The sequence below is a fragment of the Coenobita brevimanus genome, chromosome 84 (genome assembly GCF_032717465.1).
Source record: "Coenobita brevimanus isolate Jiangsu-jjx chromosome 84, ASM3271746v2, whole genome shotgun sequence".
Taxonomy (NCBI): Eukaryota; Metazoa; Arthropoda; class Malacostraca; order Decapoda; family Coenobitidae; genus Coenobita; species Coenobita brevimanus.
In genome coordinates this window covers 49686731-49709787 of record NC_137037.1, presented here as the reverse complement: position 1 = coordinate 49709787, position 23057 = coordinate 49686731, and the positions used below count along the sequence as shown (strand labels likewise).

The 23057-nt window shown below is 44.0% G+C and overlaps 1 protein-coding gene across 5 annotated transcripts in view; it reads left to right on the top strand.

Moving 5' to 3' along the window:
• The first annotated feature begins 355 nt into the window (after positions 1–355).
• The window catches only part of Sobp (Sine oculis-binding protein), a 91947-nt gene continuing 69245 nt past the window's right edge, over positions 356–23057 (top strand). Inside the window, exons 1-2 of one of the 5 annotated variants that reach the window (XM_080280230.1) lie at positions 356–502; positions 2306–2560. In XM_080280230.1, coding sequence (XP_080136356.1) covers positions 2498–2560 — 63 coding nt within the window. In that variant the 5' untranslated portion in view covers positions 356–502; positions 2306–2497. Of the gene's footprint in view, positions 503–1879; positions 2561–23057 lie in introns of all 5 variants that reach the window. The other 4 variants (XM_080280229.1, XM_080280225.1, XM_080280228.1 and 1 more) reach the window with 4 other exon arrangements.

The following is a 23057-nucleotide window of genomic DNA, read 5'->3' as shown; positions in this document are numbered from 1 at the left end:
CAACACCTCACCTGACATGTAGTATTCACCAGTTTACTACGAAGATGCACATTATCCTCTTGTCGCTGGCTTTCTTTCATCGGTCTCTCCCTTTCCACAATCCTTTTTCTTTTACTGTTTGCATAGCCCATGTTTCTCCCCTTCACCTCCCCGTCTCCTCTTCCCCAAAGAAGCATATTGTCCTCTTGGTTCCTTTCTCGCACCCTTCACATTATTAGTCACTTCGTATTCATGATTTCTCTCTCTCTCTCTCTCTCTCTCTCTCTTTTCAATCTCCTCTCTTCCCCATCTCCTCTTCTCTCCTCACCCAGGCTAGCTGGCAGTGGCAGTGTCATGTTCAGTGTCGCCGCGGCGGTCAGAGGGGGAGGACGCACCGCTCTTCCCTCTCCGAAGTGGCAGTGGTTGGCCGGGACGCATAAAAGTTGTGCTGGCCTAATCTGACTCGCATGAACACATATAAACTAATTTTACGAAGTTTAGTGTGACGGGGAGTTGTCATGACGTAAGTTGGATGGGGGAAAACAGGAAAATATAAAGGAGTGGCTTGTGCTCTTGTCCACGAGAGAAAAGTTTGCCGGGGAAAAGTTAGTAGTTGAGAAAGTCAGGAAACACCAGGTGAGAGTGGACGATCCTCAGGTGACCTCTTACCTGTTTACCTGTCAGTCACAACACCAATCAGGACTCTTCAAGCACTCCTTCACCGTGAACTGCCTGGTATTTACGGTAGGCTAATAATACCATACACGCATACCTGACACCTGACACATGACACAGGCTAATAATACTGGACACATACCTGACACATGACACAGGCTAATAATACTGAACATGACACGGCCGCCTGATGCATTTTGGTGCTGACAGATAAAATAGAAGTTAGGATCCATTACAGATTAAGAATAGGGTGAAGATGTGATGGAATTAATGTACTTAGAATTATTACCCCTACCATCATTTTAGCCCCGTTTACCTTCGTGTGGGATGGGTCGGATATAGAGACTTTAGAATTTATTTATAATCTCTCAGTACAAAGCCTTATCACACTTAGAAGCAGGGAAGGGAAATAGGCAAGAACTACCCCTTATAATGAAGACGAAATTGCTTGGAATATCGTAAGCGATGTAGAAGATCTTAGAAGGAGTTGTGAGTCCATAATTAAGACTAATTTCAAGTCCAATGCTATGGTTGGTGAAGAGATTGAAGGGTAATGCTATAATATGAAATAGATCTTAAGAATAAATGCTATAATTAATGGTACAATTAGAGAATAGTGCTAAAGGTAATGCTACAATTAGAAAACGGTGCTAAAAGTAATGGTACAATTAGAGAACAGTGCTAAAAGTAATGGTACAACTAGAGAACAGTGCTAAAGGTAATGCTACAATTAGAGAACGGTGCTAAAAGTAATGGTACAATTAGAGAACAGTGCTAAAAGTAATGGTACAATTAGAGAACAGTGCTAAAAGTAATGGTACAATTAGAGAACAGTGCTAAAAGTAATGGTACAATTAGAGAACAGTGCTAAAAGTAATGGTACAATTAGAGAACGGTGCTAAAAGTAATGGTACAACTAGAGAACGGTGCTAAAAGTAATGGCACAACTAGAGAACAGTGCTAAAAGAAATGGTACAACTAGAGAAAAGTGCTAAGGCCAATGAACAACCGTAGAACGAAACCAGAGGCTATTACTGCTATGGTTACTACAGAATCCCAGTACGATGCTATAAATGAAGCAGGCCTCAAGAACAAATGCTATGACAGACAACGACTAAATATAACTACAGCAAAAATCAAAACTAAACTCCTATGCCTATTAACTACACGGGGTCACTGAAGCAGATTTTTTTTTTCCTCACGTCCCAATTTTCCCTCAGAATAGGACAGACAACCATCACATTTACACTCCAGGTCCCTATTCCATTTCTAGGTACTAACAGGTTGGGAAAAAAAAAAAAAACTCGCCCCTAAAATTGAACTAAATCAAAACCTTACAGTTGCTACGGTAACATGAAAAGAAGGATGCTAAATTGGTGCTTAAAATAGTGCGTTATGTGATAATAGGTAACTCTTATGAAGACTTAAGTTTGCTGGAAATGGTGAGAAATTGGTTAAGATTCTTTGTAAATATGACTCCTGAATAAAATCGTCTGGTGGTGGCTAAAAGGAAAATTCTGAGTGGTGGACGAGTTAGGGGTTTTCCATCTTCCTCCCCCCAAAAATCGTCTGGGTGTAGCAACAACAGAATGAAAAAATACTGAAGGGGGATTTATATGGGTCTTTTTCTATACTGTATCGGTGAAAATAGAAAATAATGATCATCGTCGTGGCAAAAATCGTCTGACAGAAGCAAAAATCCAATAAAGCAAGAGTGAGGGAGGGTTTGTGGAAAAATAAAACCCCCAAAATATAAACCCCGTCCTCATAGTGAAGTGGCCCAGAGAGATGAGAGGCTGTGACCCGCCGTGATGCGTGACCCCCCCAGCCCCATCCCGGCGACATGAGCGGCGACGGACAGAAGCACCCCAGGCAGACAGCACCACAAGACGACCAGGCAATTAAGGTGAGGCACAGAGGCAGGTGAGGCAGGTGGAGTAGGCAAGCAGGGATGTAGAGGTGAGGAATGAGGTGAGGCAATGAGGTGAGGCAGGGACGTGAGCAATAAGGGAGAGGCGGTGAGGTAAGGCAGTGATGTAAGGCTGAGAGGTGAGGCAGGGAGACGAGGCAAGTATGGTCAGGCAATGAAGGAAAGTCAGTGAGGCAAGATGGGGAAGGAAAGGAACAAGGTAGGCAGGTACCCAACACGATGACTATACTATGAAGGTAAGGCAGGCAGGTAGGCAGGCAAACAGGCAGAACGACCGTGTTATCTATGTGAGGCAGCAGTGATAGCAAGGTGAGGCAGGTAGGCAGACTGTTAATTTTCACATATTGATGGGTTTCCTATTGCCTAATTTTTATTTTATTTTATTTTTGCCTCTTAAATAAGGCTCGTCGACTTTCACGCCATTCATGACTTACTATTTATATTATTTGAAATGTCCAGTTCCTTCAGGTGAAAAATTCTTCGAAGTGGATGACTGAAATTTATGTAGCGGTGAGAGAGACTGAGTTACGTGGAAGGTGCTCGTCCAGGTTAGCTCCTAGTTTCTGAAGGCTGTACATTATTTACTTTAACTCGAATTTAAATGGCTGTTTTTTTAATTTTGAATGCTGGGTTGTTGCGGGATGTAGACGCTATCGAAAAATATGGTGCTCGTCACGGAAAAAAGAATAAGATGGAGAGCGGCAGCATTGTCTTATTTAGTCCCTGTGATACGTTAGATAAGCTGTAAAATGACGAGAATCCCAGCCACGTTAAGGTGAACGAACTATAGTTGGGTTGGTGGGGTGGTGGCGGAGCTGCTTACTGGGGTACTGGGATTGCATCTTTATTCTACCGCGACACTACACTGGAGGAGGTAAAGTTCCTGACTCCTGACCCTGATTTTCTTAGTCTGAAGAGCATCTTACGTTGGGGGTGGAGGGACTTACACGCCTGGTGGATGTGAATGACCGAGGCTTTATTGACGGTAAAAATATCGCTCATGATTTCACCCCTGCATCTGAGGAGTGCACCGGGGTTCACACGACTGACAGTGGCTGTGTAGGGCAGTTCTCAGTTTAGGAATCTTATTGAGTTCATTGCTTACTCTGGGAAATTTGTCAGACTCTGGGCGTACAGTAAGGAAGAAAAGTTCACCTACCGTATCACTGCGTCTGCTTTATACTTAAGTCATGTCCATCACTCTCCTTCCCGACGCATCATATCAACGTGAACCATCAATGAGGTGGGAAGCACACCAAGCCTCCTTTAGCTTTGGAATAATAGACAGGAGAGGAAGGTGAAAATTTTGAAGAGATGAATTTTTTGGCCAACTCTTGTCCCCTTTCTGTACATGCAGGTGGTGTCCAGATGCTTTAGAGAGTCAGACCATGTTTTGACAGCTCCTGGCAGTAAAAGCATTCATATAAAGAAGTCTTGGTGTACGGAAAATAAATCCAGCCAGAGTTAGCATGTGGGGGGACTGCAGAGTGGATTTAAACTTGTCAATAAAAATATCTATCTATCTGTCCATTGCCAGACGCCTTAAGCCCGTTAAGGGTGGCCACAAACAAATCGCCTCCATGTCGCCCTGTGCCCGGCCATTTCACTGCCATGTTCCCAGCTCACACCCCCCTCTCTCATGTACCTCTCCACTCCATCCCTCCACTCATCCTTGGCCTCTCCCTCCCTCTCCCCCCCTCCACCTCACTCACATGCACTCTCCTAGTCAGTCTCTCACTCTCCATTTAAAAAATAAGTCAATAAATCCCTTCTCGGTTTTACAGTAACTGAAGGGGCCGAGCACGAGGCCTTTTCACGGGGTCTCATTATATCAGTTTGTTCAAAGCTAGAACTGAAAGAGGGACCTGGAGTTCCAAGGCGACGGTTGTGTGTCGTAGTCTTTGGAAATGCCTGTTGGTTTTTTTCCTTGGCCTTATAGTCTCTTCCTAAGCAATTTATTTTACTTATTACACATTACTGTCCTATTCTGTGTCATATAAATCCTTCCAATATCGCCATACTCTGCATGAATTATGCACAAAGGGATATTGAATGTCCCTATTCAAAACTAAATCGCCTAGGAAGAGGTGCTAGGGAGCCTCCTGACCCTACAGAATACGGGCCCTGGTCAGTTAGGCACAGTAGTTGAGGTGAGATGTGTTTGAGGGGAAAGTGGCTCTAATGCCCACCGTCCAGATTATTATTCTACCCAGTCCCACAGCTTACCGACTAATATCTTCCCTCTGCCTAGTAATGGTGTATATAAATTTTCCTTGAGAGAGAGAGAGAGAGAGAGAGAGAGAGAGAGAGAGAGAGAGAGAGAGAGAGAGAGAGAGAGAGACCTGTTGTGTGAGGTGAAAAGCATTGCTGAACGCCTACCTTGGGGAAATCTCCGGCCGTAGGACCTAGGCCAGTATTCTCGTGGATTAAAGAAGCTCCCTAACACCTTTTCCTAAGCGATTTGTTACGTTTATGACTTACTGCCCTTCAAACATAGCCATACGCTGCATAAATAACGTCCAGAGGGATTTTAACCACTCATATCCAAAAATAAATCGCTAAGGAAGAGGTGCTAGGGAGAATATGGGCCCTAGACTTCCCTCGGAGTTCGATGCTGCATCTTGTTAGGAGAATCGAAGGAATTTTATTATATTTCACCCCCAGACAACGCAAGACAACACCCACCTCGCCCTAACCCAAGCCAAAAGATTCAATATGGACGGTTAGCACTCGTGTGGAGGGGCAGGGTACAGTCAAGGGAAAAAGCGACGCACCCCTGCCAGCTCCCTGCCCCGCCTTCCATATTTTTCATTCAGCCTTAAACGTCAGAGAACACCCTTCTTTCTCATAATTTCTTTTCCTCTTCTTTTTCTTCTCTTCTCTCTTCTTTCTTGTGTTGTCTTCTCTTTCTTTCTTTCATTCTAATTCTTCCTCTTTCTTTAATTCTCTTCCTTCTTCCTTTTTCTTGTTTCTTTTTTCATTTTCTTCATAGTGCTCTCACAGAAGAGTATATCACGCAACACCTTTCATCACCATAGCCAGCAGGGGACGGACGGCGAGCTTTTGACCGCGATAGTACAGGTGTGTGTGTGTGTGTGTGTGTGTGTGTGTGTGTGTGTGTGTGTGTGTGTGTGTGTGTGTGTGTACCCGCCAATGCCCCGAACCTGAAGATAATCGTCCGGAGGTAGCAAGAATCCCTCGGCAGAACGCGTCGCCGGTCTGAAGTGGTTTGCCTCTTGACTGAAAGGAGCCTCATTTCCATACATAGTCTCTCTCTCATACTCACTCTCACCTACTCCCCCCCCCCTTTCTCTCTCTCTCTCTCTCTCTCTCTTTACCTCCTAAGAAATGACTGATGAATATATTTTTCCTCCAATATAAAAGAAAAAAAATCAATAACGTTAAGCAGAATTATCAAACTTCCTTTCCCTCCTCCCTTCACTACAACGTTTTTTAATCCATTTTATTTGTGCTATCTCCGGACGGGTTTATGAAGCTTATTATTATTATTATTATTATTATTATTATTATTATTATTACTACTACTACTACTACTACTGTTACTATTACTATTATTACTATCATTATTGTTATTATTATTATTGCCATTATTATTATTATTATTATTATTATTATTATTATTATTATCATTATTATTGTTGCCATTATTATTATTATTATTATTATTATGAAATATCTCCATTCTTGTACTGTCTCTCGAAATATTAAGCGCCATTTTTTCCTCACCACTAAAGAGCTGAGTGTTAAACAAGTAGGCGTTCTGAGGCCACAATCGCCTTCACTCGATAAGCAATTACCGGCGGACAAAAGGCGGGGGGGTTGCACAATGACGGGTCACGTGTTGCACCCCGACGCGTCACACGTGTTCCAACCAGCGCGCGACACGTTCCAACCCGGCGCGCCACTCGGTCCAACTCTGCCTCTGATTGGTCGAATCGCACGTAGCCCCGCCCACTCACACCTCCCCTCGGCCAATCAGAGCCCCAGAATCTATATCGCGCTATCTGACACTGATAAATAGCTGGGATGATAAAAGTGATAATGATAAATTTGATAATGCGGCCTTCTTGATCTGAAATATGTAAAGAATAAATAATAATAAAAAACTGTACACGCAACCTTCCCAGGAAAATATCAGCTGGTATGCAAGAAATACTGCAATTTTGATCTTCATGAATTATAGATAGAATGACTGTTCATAGCCATCTATCTATACGTCTATTTCTTCTCTCTTCCTCTTGTCTACCTTTCTGTCAATCTATCTGTCTATCTAGCTATCTGTCTATCTAATCTCCATGTATTATATACTGAATAACTTTTTATGACCATCTATCTCTCTGTATTTATCCGTCTATCTATCAGTCTATCTTTCTATGTATGTATGCATGTGTGTATGTATTTATACCTAGTGATCTACCTGGTATATCTATCTGCTGTATATAAATGTAATGCTTATAGAGGCTACAGATAACGTTAATAACACCATATCATTCTCGTTCTCTAAGACAGCGCAGTACAGGGCACGGGTTTCCTTCCGTCTTTCTCCACTCTGACCTCTTGGCTCTTAACCTGTTCCATCGTATCCCAGCAAATTTCATCCCTTCCATCTTATTCTTTAGGTAAATTAAGTGAAATCACCTGGAGAGAGCCACTATAGGTTTAAGCAATACGTCAACAGATCTCTCTCTCTCTCTCTCTCTCTCTCTCCGGTAGTATGAGGACAGAAAAATATTTAAAAAAACAAGGACAGTAGTATAGGGACAGAAGTGTATAAGATTTATTTATTAATATTTATTTATTTATTCGTGTGTTTACCTGTTTATTTATCTATCTATCCATCTATCTCTCCGTCTCTCTCTCTCTCTCTCTCTCTCTCTCTCTCTCTCTTTAGGTGAATTGAGTATGGCCTATCGACTTCACAAGATTCATTGGAGCGAATCACCTTTATGAACGGCGCTAATGAGGAGCCTACAGGTGGTGGCGCTGTGCACTCTGGGGAGCAGCTGCGGCTTCCACCCAGGAGCCAAACCTCCTTTTATTTCCCTGCACATCCTCGTGAAAAGAACTCTGGTCCGACCCTGGTGAGGCGCTGTCTACCACGAGGGGGCGCTTGACTCCTACACTGTGTATGTACTGAACTTTACCCGTATTGAGGCCCTGCTACTTACCTGCGGTCGACGAGTATGTTTAACCAGACACACCTGGGTTAAGCAACAACACAACAACACTATGGACTTGGGTATGAGAAGGGGAAATTCTACGACCTCACTTCCTTCCCTGATGCACAAGGAAGGATAGTGGAAGGTGGGGTGAGGCAGGGAAGGAAAGAGGTGTGAGGAAAGAGAGGAGTGAGGCAGGGAAGGGATAAGGCAGGGGAGGGGCGAGGCAAGAGTGAGGCAGAGAGTGAGATCTTAGGCAGGGAAGGTGTATGGCAGAGAAGAGGTGAGGCAGGGATTGAGGTGTGAGGCAGGGAGAGGTGAGGAAGGGGAGAGGTGAGGCAGGAGTGAGGTGTTAGGCAGGGGAGGAGCCAGGGACCAGATGTGTGAGGCAGCTGGGTGGTGGCGTGTCCAAGTTTAGCTGCTACACACACACACACACACACACACACACACACACACACACACCTATTCAAAACATCCAACCTACGCACCCACAGATTCTTATCCACACACACACACACACACACACACACACACACACACACACACACACACACACACACACACACACACACACACACACACACACACACACACACACACACACAGCATCCCTCATCACAAACATTCACACACACTCTCATTGACAACTTCCAAACCCCCCATAAACAACGCCGTACCCAAACAAGACACCAAGACAGCGATTCGAGCCAGTGGAGTCTCGTTTCAGCGTTTCGAAGCCTCAGGAGAATTGGATGGCTCTAGTTTTGGCTCGGGCGCTGCGGAGCTTTACACATGGACGGCAAAATATTCACTGGCGATAAAAGAAGGTGGATCGTGCAATTAAAATCAAGGAACTATAAATGCCAAGATTGTGTAGAAAGGAAAAGGGAAGGGTTTGACTCGGTTTAGGGGATTTTAAGGGAAGTGGAGGTGAAAGGGATGGTCTCCGTTTTCTCTTTCCGTACAGTGCGGGTAAGGACGCCTTCACGCGGTGCCACTGATATGACCAGGTGGTGGAGCTGCCTGGTTATACAAACGTTTCTCAGTCCTCTTCCTATCCCCTAAACGGATGGTCTGTAGAAGAAGGGCAACTTCATTCTGCAGTCCACTACATTCAGCTGAACCTGGGGCTGTTGCCACTACTACTACTACTACTACTACCACTACTACTACTACCATTTCCTCACTGCAAGATTCTCTCTCTCTCTCAACGCGTAAATTCTGTCCCTATTCATACCTATCGGGGATCTATGTCAGGCAGCCCAGCAAACAACAGCCTCAAAATATAATTATAATTCTTCCTCTTTCCCCTTTGACTCTCATCCTGCGCCTTTCCTTCTTGCTGGAGGTTGTACTCGTCAGTCTGTTCCGAAGAATGGTGAGTTTTCCTATCCTATATCTTTTTTTTTCCTTGATTCTGAACATAGATTTGGCCACCCGTTCCCTGACGTTCGGTTCCCTTCCTATCTGCCACATTTATTTTTTTTTGTTTTAATTTTGGGCATAATTCTGATAAGGCACATCTATCTTAGCCTCGTATTCTGAGTCACACAGGCGGCTTCTTAACACCTTTTCCTAGGCGAATTATTTTACATCTTACACGTGAACAGTGGTGCTTACATCTTTAGAATATCGACATACTCTGCATCAGTCACTTACAAGAAGATAATGAGCGATAGGAGTGTACATATGTGTAGAATAAGCGATAGGGGTGTACATGTGTGTAGAATAAGCGATAGGGGTGTACATGTGTGTAGAATAAGCGATAGGGGTGTACATGTGTGTAGAATAAGCGATAAGAGTGTGCATGTGTGAGCGATAGGAGTGTGCATGTGTGTAGAATGAGCGATAGGAGTGTGCATGTGTGTAGAATGAGCAGTAGGCGTGAACCAAGTAAAGGTAAACAGACTATAACATGTGCACGCCTCTTCACTTAACGCCATCTCAACACCAACACCACCATCAAAAATTATCGCGATGGTAGTTACGAGGTCATCAATCCATCCTAATCACCCCCGTTACAAGGTCAACCACCCTGGCGTAATAGATGGTTTCCGGGGCTACAGGAGACCGTTTGGCTTGTCACTCGGTGTAGAATCACTTACAGGTAGCACAGCGTCAACTTCCTCAACTGAATTTTGGGAAAGGAACTTTTTTTTATTTTAGGCATCCCCCTCTTTAATTCCTCTATTATTTTCTGCATAAATAAGAATAAATCCGTTTAGCAGATTACATGAGCCTTAAAAAAAAACCCGGATTTATTAACAGCTGACACTGAATGGCTTTTTCCTGGTGGTGGTGTAGCTAATCAGAATAAAACAGATTTTTTTTTCGTTCTGATGGGTCAAGGAAGGAGAGATTTCAAGACTTACCCTTCTTGGATTTTAAACTCACATGATTGCCTCCCTGACTGGCCTTTGCGCAGTCGATTGGCATTATTTTTCTTTTTCATTTTCGTTTTTTGTATATCTGACTAATCAAAGAGCGTTCAAGTGTATATGATAATTTATGATGCGTGCACAGAGCTTCTAACTGCCTCTCCACGACATGAAGTGGTGACGGGATTTTATGATGAAGTAAGTCTGTTGTAAGGGAAAGGTGATCCCAGGTTCAGCTTGAGTGTGAGGAAGTGTGCGTGTGTAAGTGAGTGAGTGAGTGGGTAATGTGTGTGTGTGTGTGTGTGTGTGTGTGTGTGTGTGTGTGTGTGTGTAAGTGCAATGTCCATGAGTCACAGACTATGTTTACCTGCCAACTATGACGTCATCACTTCCCCTATTTCCCCTCCTTGTCCTCCACCCCCTCTTCAGTTTCCCCTCATCCCCTCACAACCATCCTCACCCCAGCTCACCCCTGTTCCTTTCCTTATCCCCTCTCTTTCCCCTTCCTCCTCCCTCTCACCCCTCTTTCTTTACCTTCTCCTTCTCTCCCCTACTTTTCCCCCCTCCTTATCTCCCACTTTTTCTTCCCCTTTGTCCCCCTCTCCCTCTTTCATCCCCTCCTTCGTCCCTCCCCCTTTTCTTCCTCTCCTCCGTCTCTCCCCACTTTCCTTCATAAGTTCTCAATCTCCTCTCAGTCTGACCCAACCATGCCTGAAACACCCCACCTCACCTCCTCTCTTTCTCTCCAGCCATTTTTCCTTACACCGTCTCATTCTTTGCTCTTCCCTCCTTCCCTCATTCATCCCTTCTTCCTCCCTTATCCCTCTTTTTCATCTTCCTCATTCCCCCTCTCAGTCACCCCCATCGTCCCCCAGCCACCCCTACAGCACTCCCTTCCCCGTCTCAGCTCTTCTCCATCGCCTCTTACTAACTCCATTTCATTCATTCACTTCCCCCCCACTCATCACTCGTCCCTTACCCCTCCCTCATCCCTCTCATCCCTTTTCCTCCCCTCTCCTCACTCAACCCTATCTGTCCCCTGCCATCCCTACACTACCCCACCTCCATTCACCCCTTCCCCTCTCCATCCCCTATCCCTTACTCCCTCTCATCCCTCCTACTTTCCCCTCCCCACTCCCCTACCCTCCCTCACCTTACCCCAGCCAATCCCTAGAAATCCCTACCTAACCCCTCCCTCCTCTTTTCCTCTTCCCCTCTTTCTAACACCCCCTTCCTCTTCATCCCTATAAATCCCTACCTCCCCCCTCCCTCCACTCTCCCTCTTCCCCTCTTTCTTACACCTCCCCCTCCTCTTCTATATTATTTATGTATTAATTATTTAAATATTATTCTTGCTTTATTTTTATTTATTTCCGCTTTATTTAATTTTTCATTCTCTATTTATTATATTTATTTGTTATTTATTCATATATTCCTGTTTCATTCTCATTTTATTTAATTATTTATTTATTCCTGCTTTATTTTTTATTTTAATTATCTTATTTACTTATTCATTCCTGTTTTTTTCTTTTTTTAGCGATTTTTTTTTGTATGGTTGGTAAATGTCCCTTTGTTTATAGATGGAAAGTATGACGATAGTACAGTGGCTTAGGTAACGCGAAGAAGGAGGGTAAGGTGTAATGAGGTAAATAAGTCGCTTAGGAGAAGGCGTTAGGGAGTGGCCTTAACCGATGAGAAGATGAACCTGAGAATGTTAATAGGGTCACCATCGCGCCTCTCTTGGTCAGGTCACTCTATGATTCTATTCCAGTTAATGTCAAGGTACTTTTTTCACCTGAGTTTGGGAGTCTGGGAGTAATTGAATTTATATGAACACGTTTTCTGGTGGGGGTGACTTTACTGTTCTACCCCAGTCAACGCCAAAGTCTATGGTTAACTGAAAGATACCATTAACTGAGATCAGACCAACTTCATTACGCCTCTCATTTTCAGGCCAACTTGATTTTCTATTCCTATTAACGCCAAACTCTTCTATTTAGCTGAGAGGGAGTCAAAGGAAGGCGAGAGAGTTAATTTCAACCCCCCCCAGACCTATCACAATTTCCCAGTCCCCCCTCCTCCCCCTGCCAAGCTACCCCTGCCCTACCCTACCCTGCCACAACCTACATTCCCTTCACCCTCTGTGCTCTAACCCACTTTCTTTACACCCACCTACACTCCATCTTTTTTTTTCCATCCCACAAACTCTCCCATTTCTGTCCCCGTCTTCCTCCTTCCTATTTCCCCTCCCCCCTCCCACTCCTTGCTACCCTATTCTCTCCCTACCCCTTCCCTGACCTGCCCCAACTTTACTAACCTATAACTTTCCCTTCCAACGCTCCCCCATTTCCCCATGTCCTGCCTTGCCCTTTCCTGTCCTATCTGCCCATGTTCCCCTCTTCCTTCGAGTCTCTTTCCTCTTTCCTTCCCTTTTCTAGCCACCTCTCTTCCTTCCCTATCGTTCTTTACTCATTCCTACCAGTTTCTTACCATTTCATGCCCACAGCTACCCTTTCCACCCACTTCCACCCTTTCCTTACCCTTCCCTACCCAATCTTACCCCTTCCCTACCCTTTCCTACCTATATCTATCCCTTTTCTACTCTTCCTACCCATACTAACCTCTTCCCCGTCGTCCCTGCCCATGCCTACACGCTTCCCTACCCTTCCATACCCAAACCTACCCCTTCCCTACCTACACCTACTGCTCTCTACCCTTCCCTATCTATGCCAGTGCCCTTCCTTGCCCTTTCCTGCCCTACCCTAACCCTAGCCACCTTGAGCCCGACCTACTAACACCTACTCTATACCTACAAAGAAAGACGATTAAAAATAAGATGATGGCTTCTAATTGCACAAGGAAGAGCAACGAACTACATGGGGAGATTAAGGAAGAGGAAGGAGGAGGAAGAGGAAGGAGGAGGAGGAGGAGGGGGGAGAAGGAGGAAGCAGAAGAAAAAGAGGAGGAGGAAGAAGCAGAAGAAAAGAAGGACGAGAAGGAACAAGTAAAAAAGAGGAGGAGGAGAAAGAAGAAGAAGAAGAGGAGGAGGAGAAGGAGGAGGAGGAGGAGGAGGAGGAGGAGAAGAAGAAGGAGGACGAGAAGAAGGGCTTGGAATATTTTATAGAATGAAATTTTCAGTCCTGCTATTTTGCAAGTGGGGACGGCCAATTTCCACCCACTTGTTGTTGTGCTACCTTGAAGTGACTCTGCACTGAGTGACAAGCCAAATGGTTTCCTGCAATCATTTACTGTGTACCCTATAAACAAACGGAAGCCTGGTGGTCTGGTGGGTTAAGAAGCCCTACCTGGATGTGGTCTGTTAGGGATTATATCTGAGGGGTGGTTGGGGTTTATTGCTTACATACTGCTGCTCAGGGACTGGGAACTGGTCACTATTGCTTTCAGTGTCCGGAATGAGTAGCCTAGCCCCGGGTCCCTACGTTCCTGATGGTCCAATAAAGAACTGGATAACAATGACGGCAGCGTTTTTCAGTCACTGTAAGCCATTGAATCTGGCGACGTTCTCTGTTGATTGATCCTCGTAAAAATAAAACAAAAATAAAAATAACTAACTAACTAACTAAATAAATACGTAAACAAAAGCTGATGGGACTTAACTGAAGAGACTGGAGGGAACATTAAAGAGTGAGAGACGGCCCAAAAACCAGCATCTGATAAACAGGGGACGTGACGGTGTCAGAACCAGATAAGGCCTCACAGTAAGCCAACACGAGGACCAGACACCATAAACCAACACAGAGAGATGGCCAGAGACGTGGAGAGAACTTTATGGAGAGAGAACCTAGAAAATGAGGGAGACAAATCGAAAAACTGAAATAGGGAAACAGAGAAAATGGTGTAGAGACAAAAGCAACTTGGTGATAAGAAGCTCAATATGGACGGTGGAGACTGGATTTAGGAGACAGAGAGACAGAGAATGGTAGACAGAGAGACAGAGCGTGGTGGAGAGACAGACTTTGGCAGACAGAAACAGCCATCGTAGACAGACAGACGCATGGAACCTAGAAGACAGAGAAGCAAACCCAGGTAGACAGAGAAACAGAGCGTGGCAGACGGAGAGACAGAATTTGGCAGACAGATAAAGGACGTAGGAGACAGAGAAAGACACCTGGGTAGACAGAGACAGAGAAACAGACCATGGTAGACAGAAACACATCATTGTAGACGGAATTCTAAGACAGCGTAGTAGATAGAGAGATATGAGCATGAAGCAACACAACTACCAGGCAACACAAACCCAACACAACATGGCGGGCAAAGTAACTAACCAGGCGGGGTGGTGACACAGCTCCCTAACACCCCTACCTTAGCTATTTGTTTTCGGATACGGGTGGTTCATATAACTTTTCACGTTATTTATGCTGAGTATATTGGTATTTGAATGATTTAAATGACACAGAGGAGGGGAGTAAGGAGTAATAAACAAAATAAACCTCTTAGAGAAGGTGTTAGGGAGCTTCCTTTGATGTCTACCCGTTAAGGAAAATGGCCTACGTTTGCCAGTTGATTTAAACGTTGACTTAAATCATTACCACGATCATTCTCAACCATCGTGAGTGATCCATGACTCTTTGGTATTATATCTGAGAATTGAAAAAAATAGGTGAATGTTTCTGTGTTAGAGAGACTAATCTACTTAATTTTTACTGCACTCTCACGCAGCCCTAGTCCATGGAAGCGATACATATATATATATTTTTTTTGAGGCAGGGGGTCAGAATATGTCCTTATGGCTTCCCTGAGAGAGAGAGAGAGAGAGAGAGAGAGAGAGAGAGAGAGAGAGAGAGAGAGAGAGAGAGAGAGAGAGAGAGAGAGAGAGATGAAGAAAGTGCTCCAGGTCGTTTACCCCTCCTCCTCTTCTCAGGCTTAGTCTTATCAGTAACAGACGGTTTTTTAATCTTAGGAAAGGCCTCTCGTACTGAAGGGCTTGAGGAAGGCTGTATCAAACCCCTCAAGTTCGATTGCTGCCCCCACCCCCAAAAAAATAAATAGAATAAAGTCTGGAGGTTACAAAAATAAAAAAATAAATGGTTTCCAGATAAAATGAGGCGAGAGACAGCTCTGTTCCAATAATGCGTCAGTCAGAGTTGAGAGGAGCCAAGGGTGGTGAAGAACAGCCAAAGTCTCCTAAAAATAGACATTCCGGGGAGAGAATACATAGCTTGTCATATGATCCAGACTAGAAGGGACAGAGTTAGAGGATTTCCCATCGCCTAGCCACTAAGATTAGCTAAGAGGCAAAGAGGATGGATATATTTAGTTACCGAGATTGGCACAGAGGCGGCAGGGTGGGGGTGCAGAATAGATTGGTGTATTTCAGGAATTCAGTGTTTAGTTCCTGGTTTCTGCGTTAGAGAGAGAGAGAGAGAGAGAGAGAGAGAGAGAGAGAGAGAGAGAGAGAGAGAGAGAGAGAGAGAGAGAGAGAGAGAGAGAGAGAGAGAGAGAGAAAGAGTAGTATTAGTAGTAGTTATGATAATAATGATAATGATGATAATAATAATAATAATAATAATAATAATAATAATAATAATAATAATAATAATAATAATAATCATTCATTGCCAGACGCCATGTATCCCAAACGGGGTGGCCAAGGGCTTAGAGTTAATTGTTTTACAGAGAGGGGCACTAATCCTCCACCAACCCCACTTGACACGTAGGGAGAATTAATAATAATGATAATAATAATAATAATAATAATAATAATAATAATAATAACAATAATGATAATAATAATAATAATAATAATAATAATAATAATAATAATAATAATAATAAAAATAATAATAATAATATCATCATCATCATCACCACCCTAACCTGCTCCCCACACCTGACAATAAAGATAATGCGAGTATCATTGAACAAGAGAGTATAATTTATGAGATGACTCTGAGTACATTAAGAAGCTACCCACACGTAAACAGTCTCTAGCACAGGCCTGTTTTTGTGCCTCATAGTGTTACATCTATCAGAATTTTTTGGGAATATCTTTATCTAACAAGTTCTAGTTACCACAGGCAATCGATCGTAATATTTGTCTTTGTAGGACTAATAGAAGCCCTGTTAGCGTTGTCCACCCCCTGTGTCGTGAGAGTCCTTTTTCTTTCTAACTTTTTTTTTTTATGCCTATGGACTGAAGGAGGATTATAGTAGGGCAGTTAACCATCCTGGGCTGAAAATTCTGGAGCCTGCACCTCACGTCTCTCCTTCTGCACAAACACATCTTAGTAGCGATAAGGGTTGCAACGTAAGCTTGTTTGTGGAGGCACGTCGGGGCCTGTGACTGCTATCCTCATCCCGCGCGTCACTTGCTATAATCCGCGTCTTCAGCTCACCCTCAAAACCTGCTTAAAACGTTGCGTGTGAAGCTCATTTAGCGCTTCTCGGGTTCACTGACGTCACAGGGATGATACGAAGCACCGGGGAGGACACTGGCTTAAGGGCGATGCTCAGAGGGGAGACGGAGCGAAAGTCAGCCTTGGTGTGGCGTGTGGTTTGGCTCTGTGATGCCCCCGCCCGCACGTGTGAAGATGCAGATCACAGGCATAGTTGGCATGCTGGAGGCCTGGGATGGCATTTACAGACATTTTTTAGCTTAAACTGCGCAGAAGATAGCCTGTTTATGCTCTTATCTTCACTCGTACTGCTACCAAACACTTCACAGCCAGTCAGAGGGGGACATTAAAGTGAAATATTACCGCTAAAGAAAATGACCCTCGATAATTGTTAACGGCCAGAGGAGGACTTGCTTATAGCGAGGGTTGGTTGGGAGGGTTTATAAATACGACTCTCACTGCCGCTCCCGTGACGTCAGAGGCTCGAGGTGGGGGTGGTTGCTTTAACAGGACCAAACCTATGTCATCCCGCTGACTACTGTTTCAACCCTCTGTTTATTATCTCCGTTTTTTCCCCCTCTCCTAAGCTGTACCATATCACTGTTTGGCTAGTATCTTCTCTGTTTCACCGTCTGTGCGTTTTATCTGGTCTCCCCTTCTATATCACATCACTGTTTACTACCACCGTCTTCTGTTTCACCGAATGTGCGTTCTGTCTTCTTCTCACCTCGTCCTTCCTACCTTCTACCTCATGTTTTCCCCGTCTCTACCTTGTATTTTTTCTAAGTTCTAACGATCTTGTAACCTAATCCACACTACTGTTCATAACCACTTCCGCTTCACCGTATGCGCCTTGTGTCTTCCCTGCTCTTCTAACTTATGCTATTTTATTTTCTAGTTTATTTTTCCCGCCTTTGCCTCGTCATCGAACTGAAGGGGCTAATGGTCTAACTGGGGACTGTTTTTTTTAGCTCCTTCACCTCGACGCGTTTCTTTAAAGATAATTAAAATTGTCTTAAGATGGCCAGAGGGAAACACAAGACGTCAGTTTGTAAAAAAGGTATTAGCCAGTCCCACCCCATCCCAACCCCCGTTTTTTTGGAAAGTAGGGTCCCGAGGCTAGGCTACGGTAGTCCAGAGAGAGAGAGAGAGAGAGAGAGAGAGAGAGAGAGAGAGAGAGAGAGAGAGAGAGAGAGAGAATCATCGTGCGGAATAGGTTAATTAGTCCAGAAATACACACCTGAGGAAATACCCAAGACAAACTCAGGTGCATTTAGAAGCCTTGTCAGACGCTTTCAGGCAGAGTAGGTAGAATGTCTGGCAAAGTCTTGGGAGATTTTGCGCCACATTCCACAAACACATACTCCTTAGAATTCTCATCTACCTTCCTACTTCTACTTTTCCTACCTTCTTTCTACTTCATGCTACCACTTCTTCTACTTATAACTTCCACTTCAGTACGGTGACTCACTTTATTCTTCATATCTCTAAGGGATTTTGTTTAAAGATCTGTCATGCTAAAGCGACCCTTGAAGGATTTAGGTCTTGCTTATTCCTGTCTGAAAGGAGGGTGTGCGTTGGTATGGAGGGGGTGGAGGAGGCGTGGGTGGGGCTGGAGGGATGGGTGTGAGGGTGGAGGAGGGGTGTGTGGATGGAGGGATACTGTGGTCATTAAGTGTACGTATGTCTTGTAAGTGACCCAACAAAGTGGCACACGAAGCACTTAGATTTTACATTAAATTTATATTAACCTTATATTTTCTTTTTCTTTTATAAGTGAGAGGAGACAAGAGAGAGAGAGAGAGAGAGAGAGAGAGAGAGAGAGAGAGAGAGGAAAATAAGGACAGGTTAAGAGGAAGGAAAGAAGGAAGGAGGAAAGAAATATGGAGGTCAGGAAGAAGGAGAAGAAGGAAAGAAGGAAATATGATCGAATGGAGAAGACGCAAAAAATATATATATACGAAGCAAAGGAAGAAAAAACGATTAAAAAGAGATAAAAAGAAAAGCATAAAGAGAAAGAAAGAAAGAAAGAAAGAAAGAAAGAAGGGGTGGAAAGAATAACAGGGAGGTAGAATGCAGGATAGAATGATTGAATGAATGAATGAATGAAGGAAGGAAGGGAAGAAGGACAAGGGAAGGACAGGAGGAAGGAAGAAATGAAGGAAAGAAGGAAGGAAGAAAGGGAGGGAGGGAGGAAGGAAGTAATGAAGGTAGGAATGAATTAGGTCGAAATTAACATAGGAAAACGGATTAAAAACAAACATACCGACAAAGAAGGAGGAAAAATGGAAGGAGAAAAACGGGAAATAATAATGAAGGAGAGACAGGACGGAGGAATGAAGGAAGAGAAGGAAGAGAGGTAGGAAAGAATCAGAGAAGGAGGTAAGGAAGGAATGAGAGGATGGAAGGAGGAAAAAAAGGAAGGATGAGAGGAAGGAAGGAAGAAAGGAAAGAAGGAAGGAGGAGAGAAGAAAGAAAGGAAGGAAAGAAGGACGATAAAGGACGGAAGGAACGCCGATGAAGGAAGGAAGGAAGGAAGGAAGGAAGGAGGAGGCAGAGAAACACCTGAGCCAGCCCACATTAGTAACTCAAGGCGCCCCGTAACTGATCCTGCCAGCCATTAGCACTACCCGCACACACACACACACACACACACACACACACACACACACACACACACACACACACACACACACACACACACACACACACACACTCCCTGCACACACACACACACTCCCTGCACACACACACACACACACACACACACACACACACACACACACACACACACACGCACACAAGAGAGAGAGATGATGGCCCGTTCAATGCTTAAGTATATTTGTAACAGAAAGAAAAAGTCTTGTTAAATAAAGAAGAAAAAAATGCCACATGAAAAAAAAAGGGGGTCTGATCTCCCTGAAGCCCCCCTCCCCCCTGGATCTGCCACTACCAATTAACCAACGCCCAAACAGGACCAGTGACAGATGCAGCAGCTAATTAGACAGCATCAATAATTAGCAGAGACGTCAATGGGCCTTGACTGACAGCACATGCACCATTTATCGACAGGAGGGGAAAATGTGAGGGAACCGTCCATTGCCAATTGTCAGGTGTACTGGAGGTGAATTGGAGTGTAGCAGGTGTATTGGAGGTGTGTTTGTTTTGGGTAGCAGGTGTTTGTGTATATTCTGGTGTTTATTTTGGGTGTGTTTGTCTGACGATGCTTAACTGAAAGGAGATTAGCAGTGTAGTTTTTTTTTTTTTTTTTTTTTTTTTTGCCCAACAGGCAGCTGGAAAAAGACTACCCCTCTATAACAACATATTTAAATCCTCTAGATTCGGAATTTTATATGGATCCGCGCCAAACTGTACGCATTCGTAGATACCAACATTCTAAATATGCCTGATTTTTTTTTTCATCAAGATCCATGCAATATTTACTGAAAATTTACGAAAATGTCGAAAAAAAACCCTATCTCGCACGTTAGTGAAAAGAAAAAAAATTCCTGGATCCGCACCTTTACCCGGATCCGCACCAAAATTTAATGGAGTGTATTCTGGACCAAGGCCCATTGTTCTACCAAGTTTCGTGGAAATCCGTCCAGTTGTTTTTGTGTAATCTTGCTCACAAACCAACCAACCAACAGACAAACGGACGAGGGTGAGAACATAACCTCCTTGGCGGAGGTAATAAATCGCCAAGGAACAGATGCCACGAAGCCGTCTATGCCAGGTGGTGAGTTGTAGGGACAGAAATGCTTGTGGGTCTCTTCATCAAGGCCACCCCTCACAGGATGCGGCGCCAGGCGATAAATAAGCTGGGTAAATAAACGGATTGTGATGGACTGAGAGAGAGAGAGAGAGAGAGAGAGAGAGAGGATGGGGAATGAGGGGAGACAAACACATTTTTACGCTTAAATCTCTCTCTCTCTCTCTCTCTCTCTCTCTCAGATCTTTTTTCCCCCACAACACATCAATCTCCATATCTGTTCACAGGCCCCATTAAAATCTCAGCAAATTTCACGTTTATCCATATATTTTAGCTTTAATGTTTTATCTCTCTCTCTCTCTCTCTCTCTCTAATTAAGACACCCTATTAACACTTGTAGCTCATTATAACTACACAAATTATCGCCGTCCTCCCTCATGCACTGTCCCAATTAACCCCTTCAGTACGAGGCCAAGATGGTTAATATGCCTTGTGTAGGTAATATAAAGACAAAAATATCGTCGTAAGGAAAGGGTTGAGGGAGACTGTCTTAAATCCTTTCAGTAAGAGTGATTTTATGAGCTGAGTAAAATCGTGTCGTTGTATTATCGATGAAAAAAGATGTTATGGTACTGAAGGAGTTATAATGGCAGGTATTCTTGTCAGGTGAAAAAGCTCCTTAACACCTTTTTCCTCAGCGATTTATTTTGTTTATTGCGTCTTGCATATATATATATATATATATATGCAAGGAAGAAGGAACCAAAGGCCAGGAGCTCGCAAATTATTTCCTCCAAGAAAAAACAAAAACAAGATAACAGAGAGCCAAATTCAAGACTCGTTCATTTCGAGATGCCTGGACACACTGCGTTTGAAAGACTAGAGATCATAGGCAGTAGGAAATACAGGCAGAGGGAGACAGTTCCAGAGCTGACCTGTTGCATAAATGAAGGACTGGGAGTAACGGTTAACTCTTGCATTAGAGAGCTGGACTGAAAAGGGATGAGAGTGTGTTGCTAGACCGGTGCTACGCGCCAGCCGTAGTGGTGGAGGGATGCTAGCAGACAGTTCAGAAAAGCAGTTACCGTTGAATTAGCGATAGAAAAGAAATAAAGATGCAACAGTGCGGCGAAGAGACAGAGGTTAAAGGTAGCTAGTAAGAGGAGGAGAGTTAATGAGACGACACGCCTTTGACTCCACCTTGTTGAGAAGAGCTGTATGTGGGGAGCCTCCCCACACATGAGAGTTGTACTCTACACAGGGGCGAATAAAACCCGTGTATAAAACCAACAACTGTACAGGGGTAAAGAAGGCACGGAGTCAGCAGGGATTCGGTGTAGGCATTGATAGGTATAGGTATAGACGCAGGTGTGCAAGTGTGGATATAGGTGTAGGTATAGATGCAGGTGTGTAAGTGTAGATATGGGTGTAGGTATAGATGCAGGTGTGTAAGTGTAGATATAGGTGTAGAGATGAAGGTGTGTGGGTACGAAAAAGTGTGTGCGTTCCCTACGTCGCCTTAGATATAGAATGATGGACAAAGTAGACAGATTAAGGGTCGGGGAGGTGAGATACGGCTAGATAGTGTGATTGCCATAGATGAGCCGCCAGGTAGTAGAGGGAGAGAAATAGGAGGAGGATTGGAAGAGGAGGAGGAGGAGAAAAGGGAAGAGAAGAAGGAGGAACACTGAAGACAAAGTGGAGGGATATTTTGGTATGGCGAGGTAACTGGGTCTATGAAAGCCATATGGTTGAATGAAGAAGGAGAAGAAGAAGACGTTGAAAAAGAAGAGATTGACTGAGAGCAAGATGAAAGGAAATCGGCTTTCTTAGGTGAGGTGGACTGGGCATAGAGGTGATTAGAAGAAGAAGAAGAGGTAGACCGAGGAGCTGAAAGGGAAGGCAAAAAGATACGAATGTTCTATTTTGGTCACTGAGTATAAGGGAGGCGAGGAGAAGAAGGGGAAGGTCGAGACTAAAGGTGAGAAGGAAAGGGGATAAGGCACAAAGGTAGTATTTGTCTGGATGAGGTGAAATAGGTTCTGTGGGAGGGTGTTTTGGGGGGAAGAAGAAAGGGCATGGAGGAGAGAGCATGTGGGGTGAGGCAGATATAGAGACCGTAACTGACAAGGAAAGCACCCACAAGCACCCAAGATATGAGACGTGCCACGAAATCAGAGGGAAGGAGGGGGGACAGAGGAAAGATTAGGTGGTGTGGAAGTGAAGTTCAGGGGAAGGAAACAGGGTCATGCCTTAAATCAACATGCTCGGGTGGTGCTTTGTGGATAGGTGACCATATCTCTCTCTCTCTCTCTCTCTCACACACACACACACACACACACACACACACACACACACACACACACACACACACACACACACACACACACACACACACACACACACACACACACACACACACACACACACACACATTTTAACACGAGAGATGTTTCCCAAGTTGAACAAAACGATCTGAAAATAGGAAGGCAATTATTATTTTTTTTTTTAACATTCAACTCTCTATGATTATTTTTTTCTTTTTTCTTTTATTCTGGCTATCTCCTGACGATTTTATTTTAGACAAGGGGGATTTTTCTAAGCCGGAGGGGTTACGTATAGCCTTCATTAGCCGACTTATTCTCGAGGGTGGAACTCCTAAGCTGACTAACACCTTACATTATTGTCTAACATTATCTAGAAAGGAGCGGAAAAATGAGTTTCATCTTTCTGAAGGGGTTGGCAGTTTTATCTAGGACGTTAACAGACAGACAGACAGACAGACAGGCATACAGACAGACAGGCATACAAACAGACAGACAGACAGACAGACAGACAGAC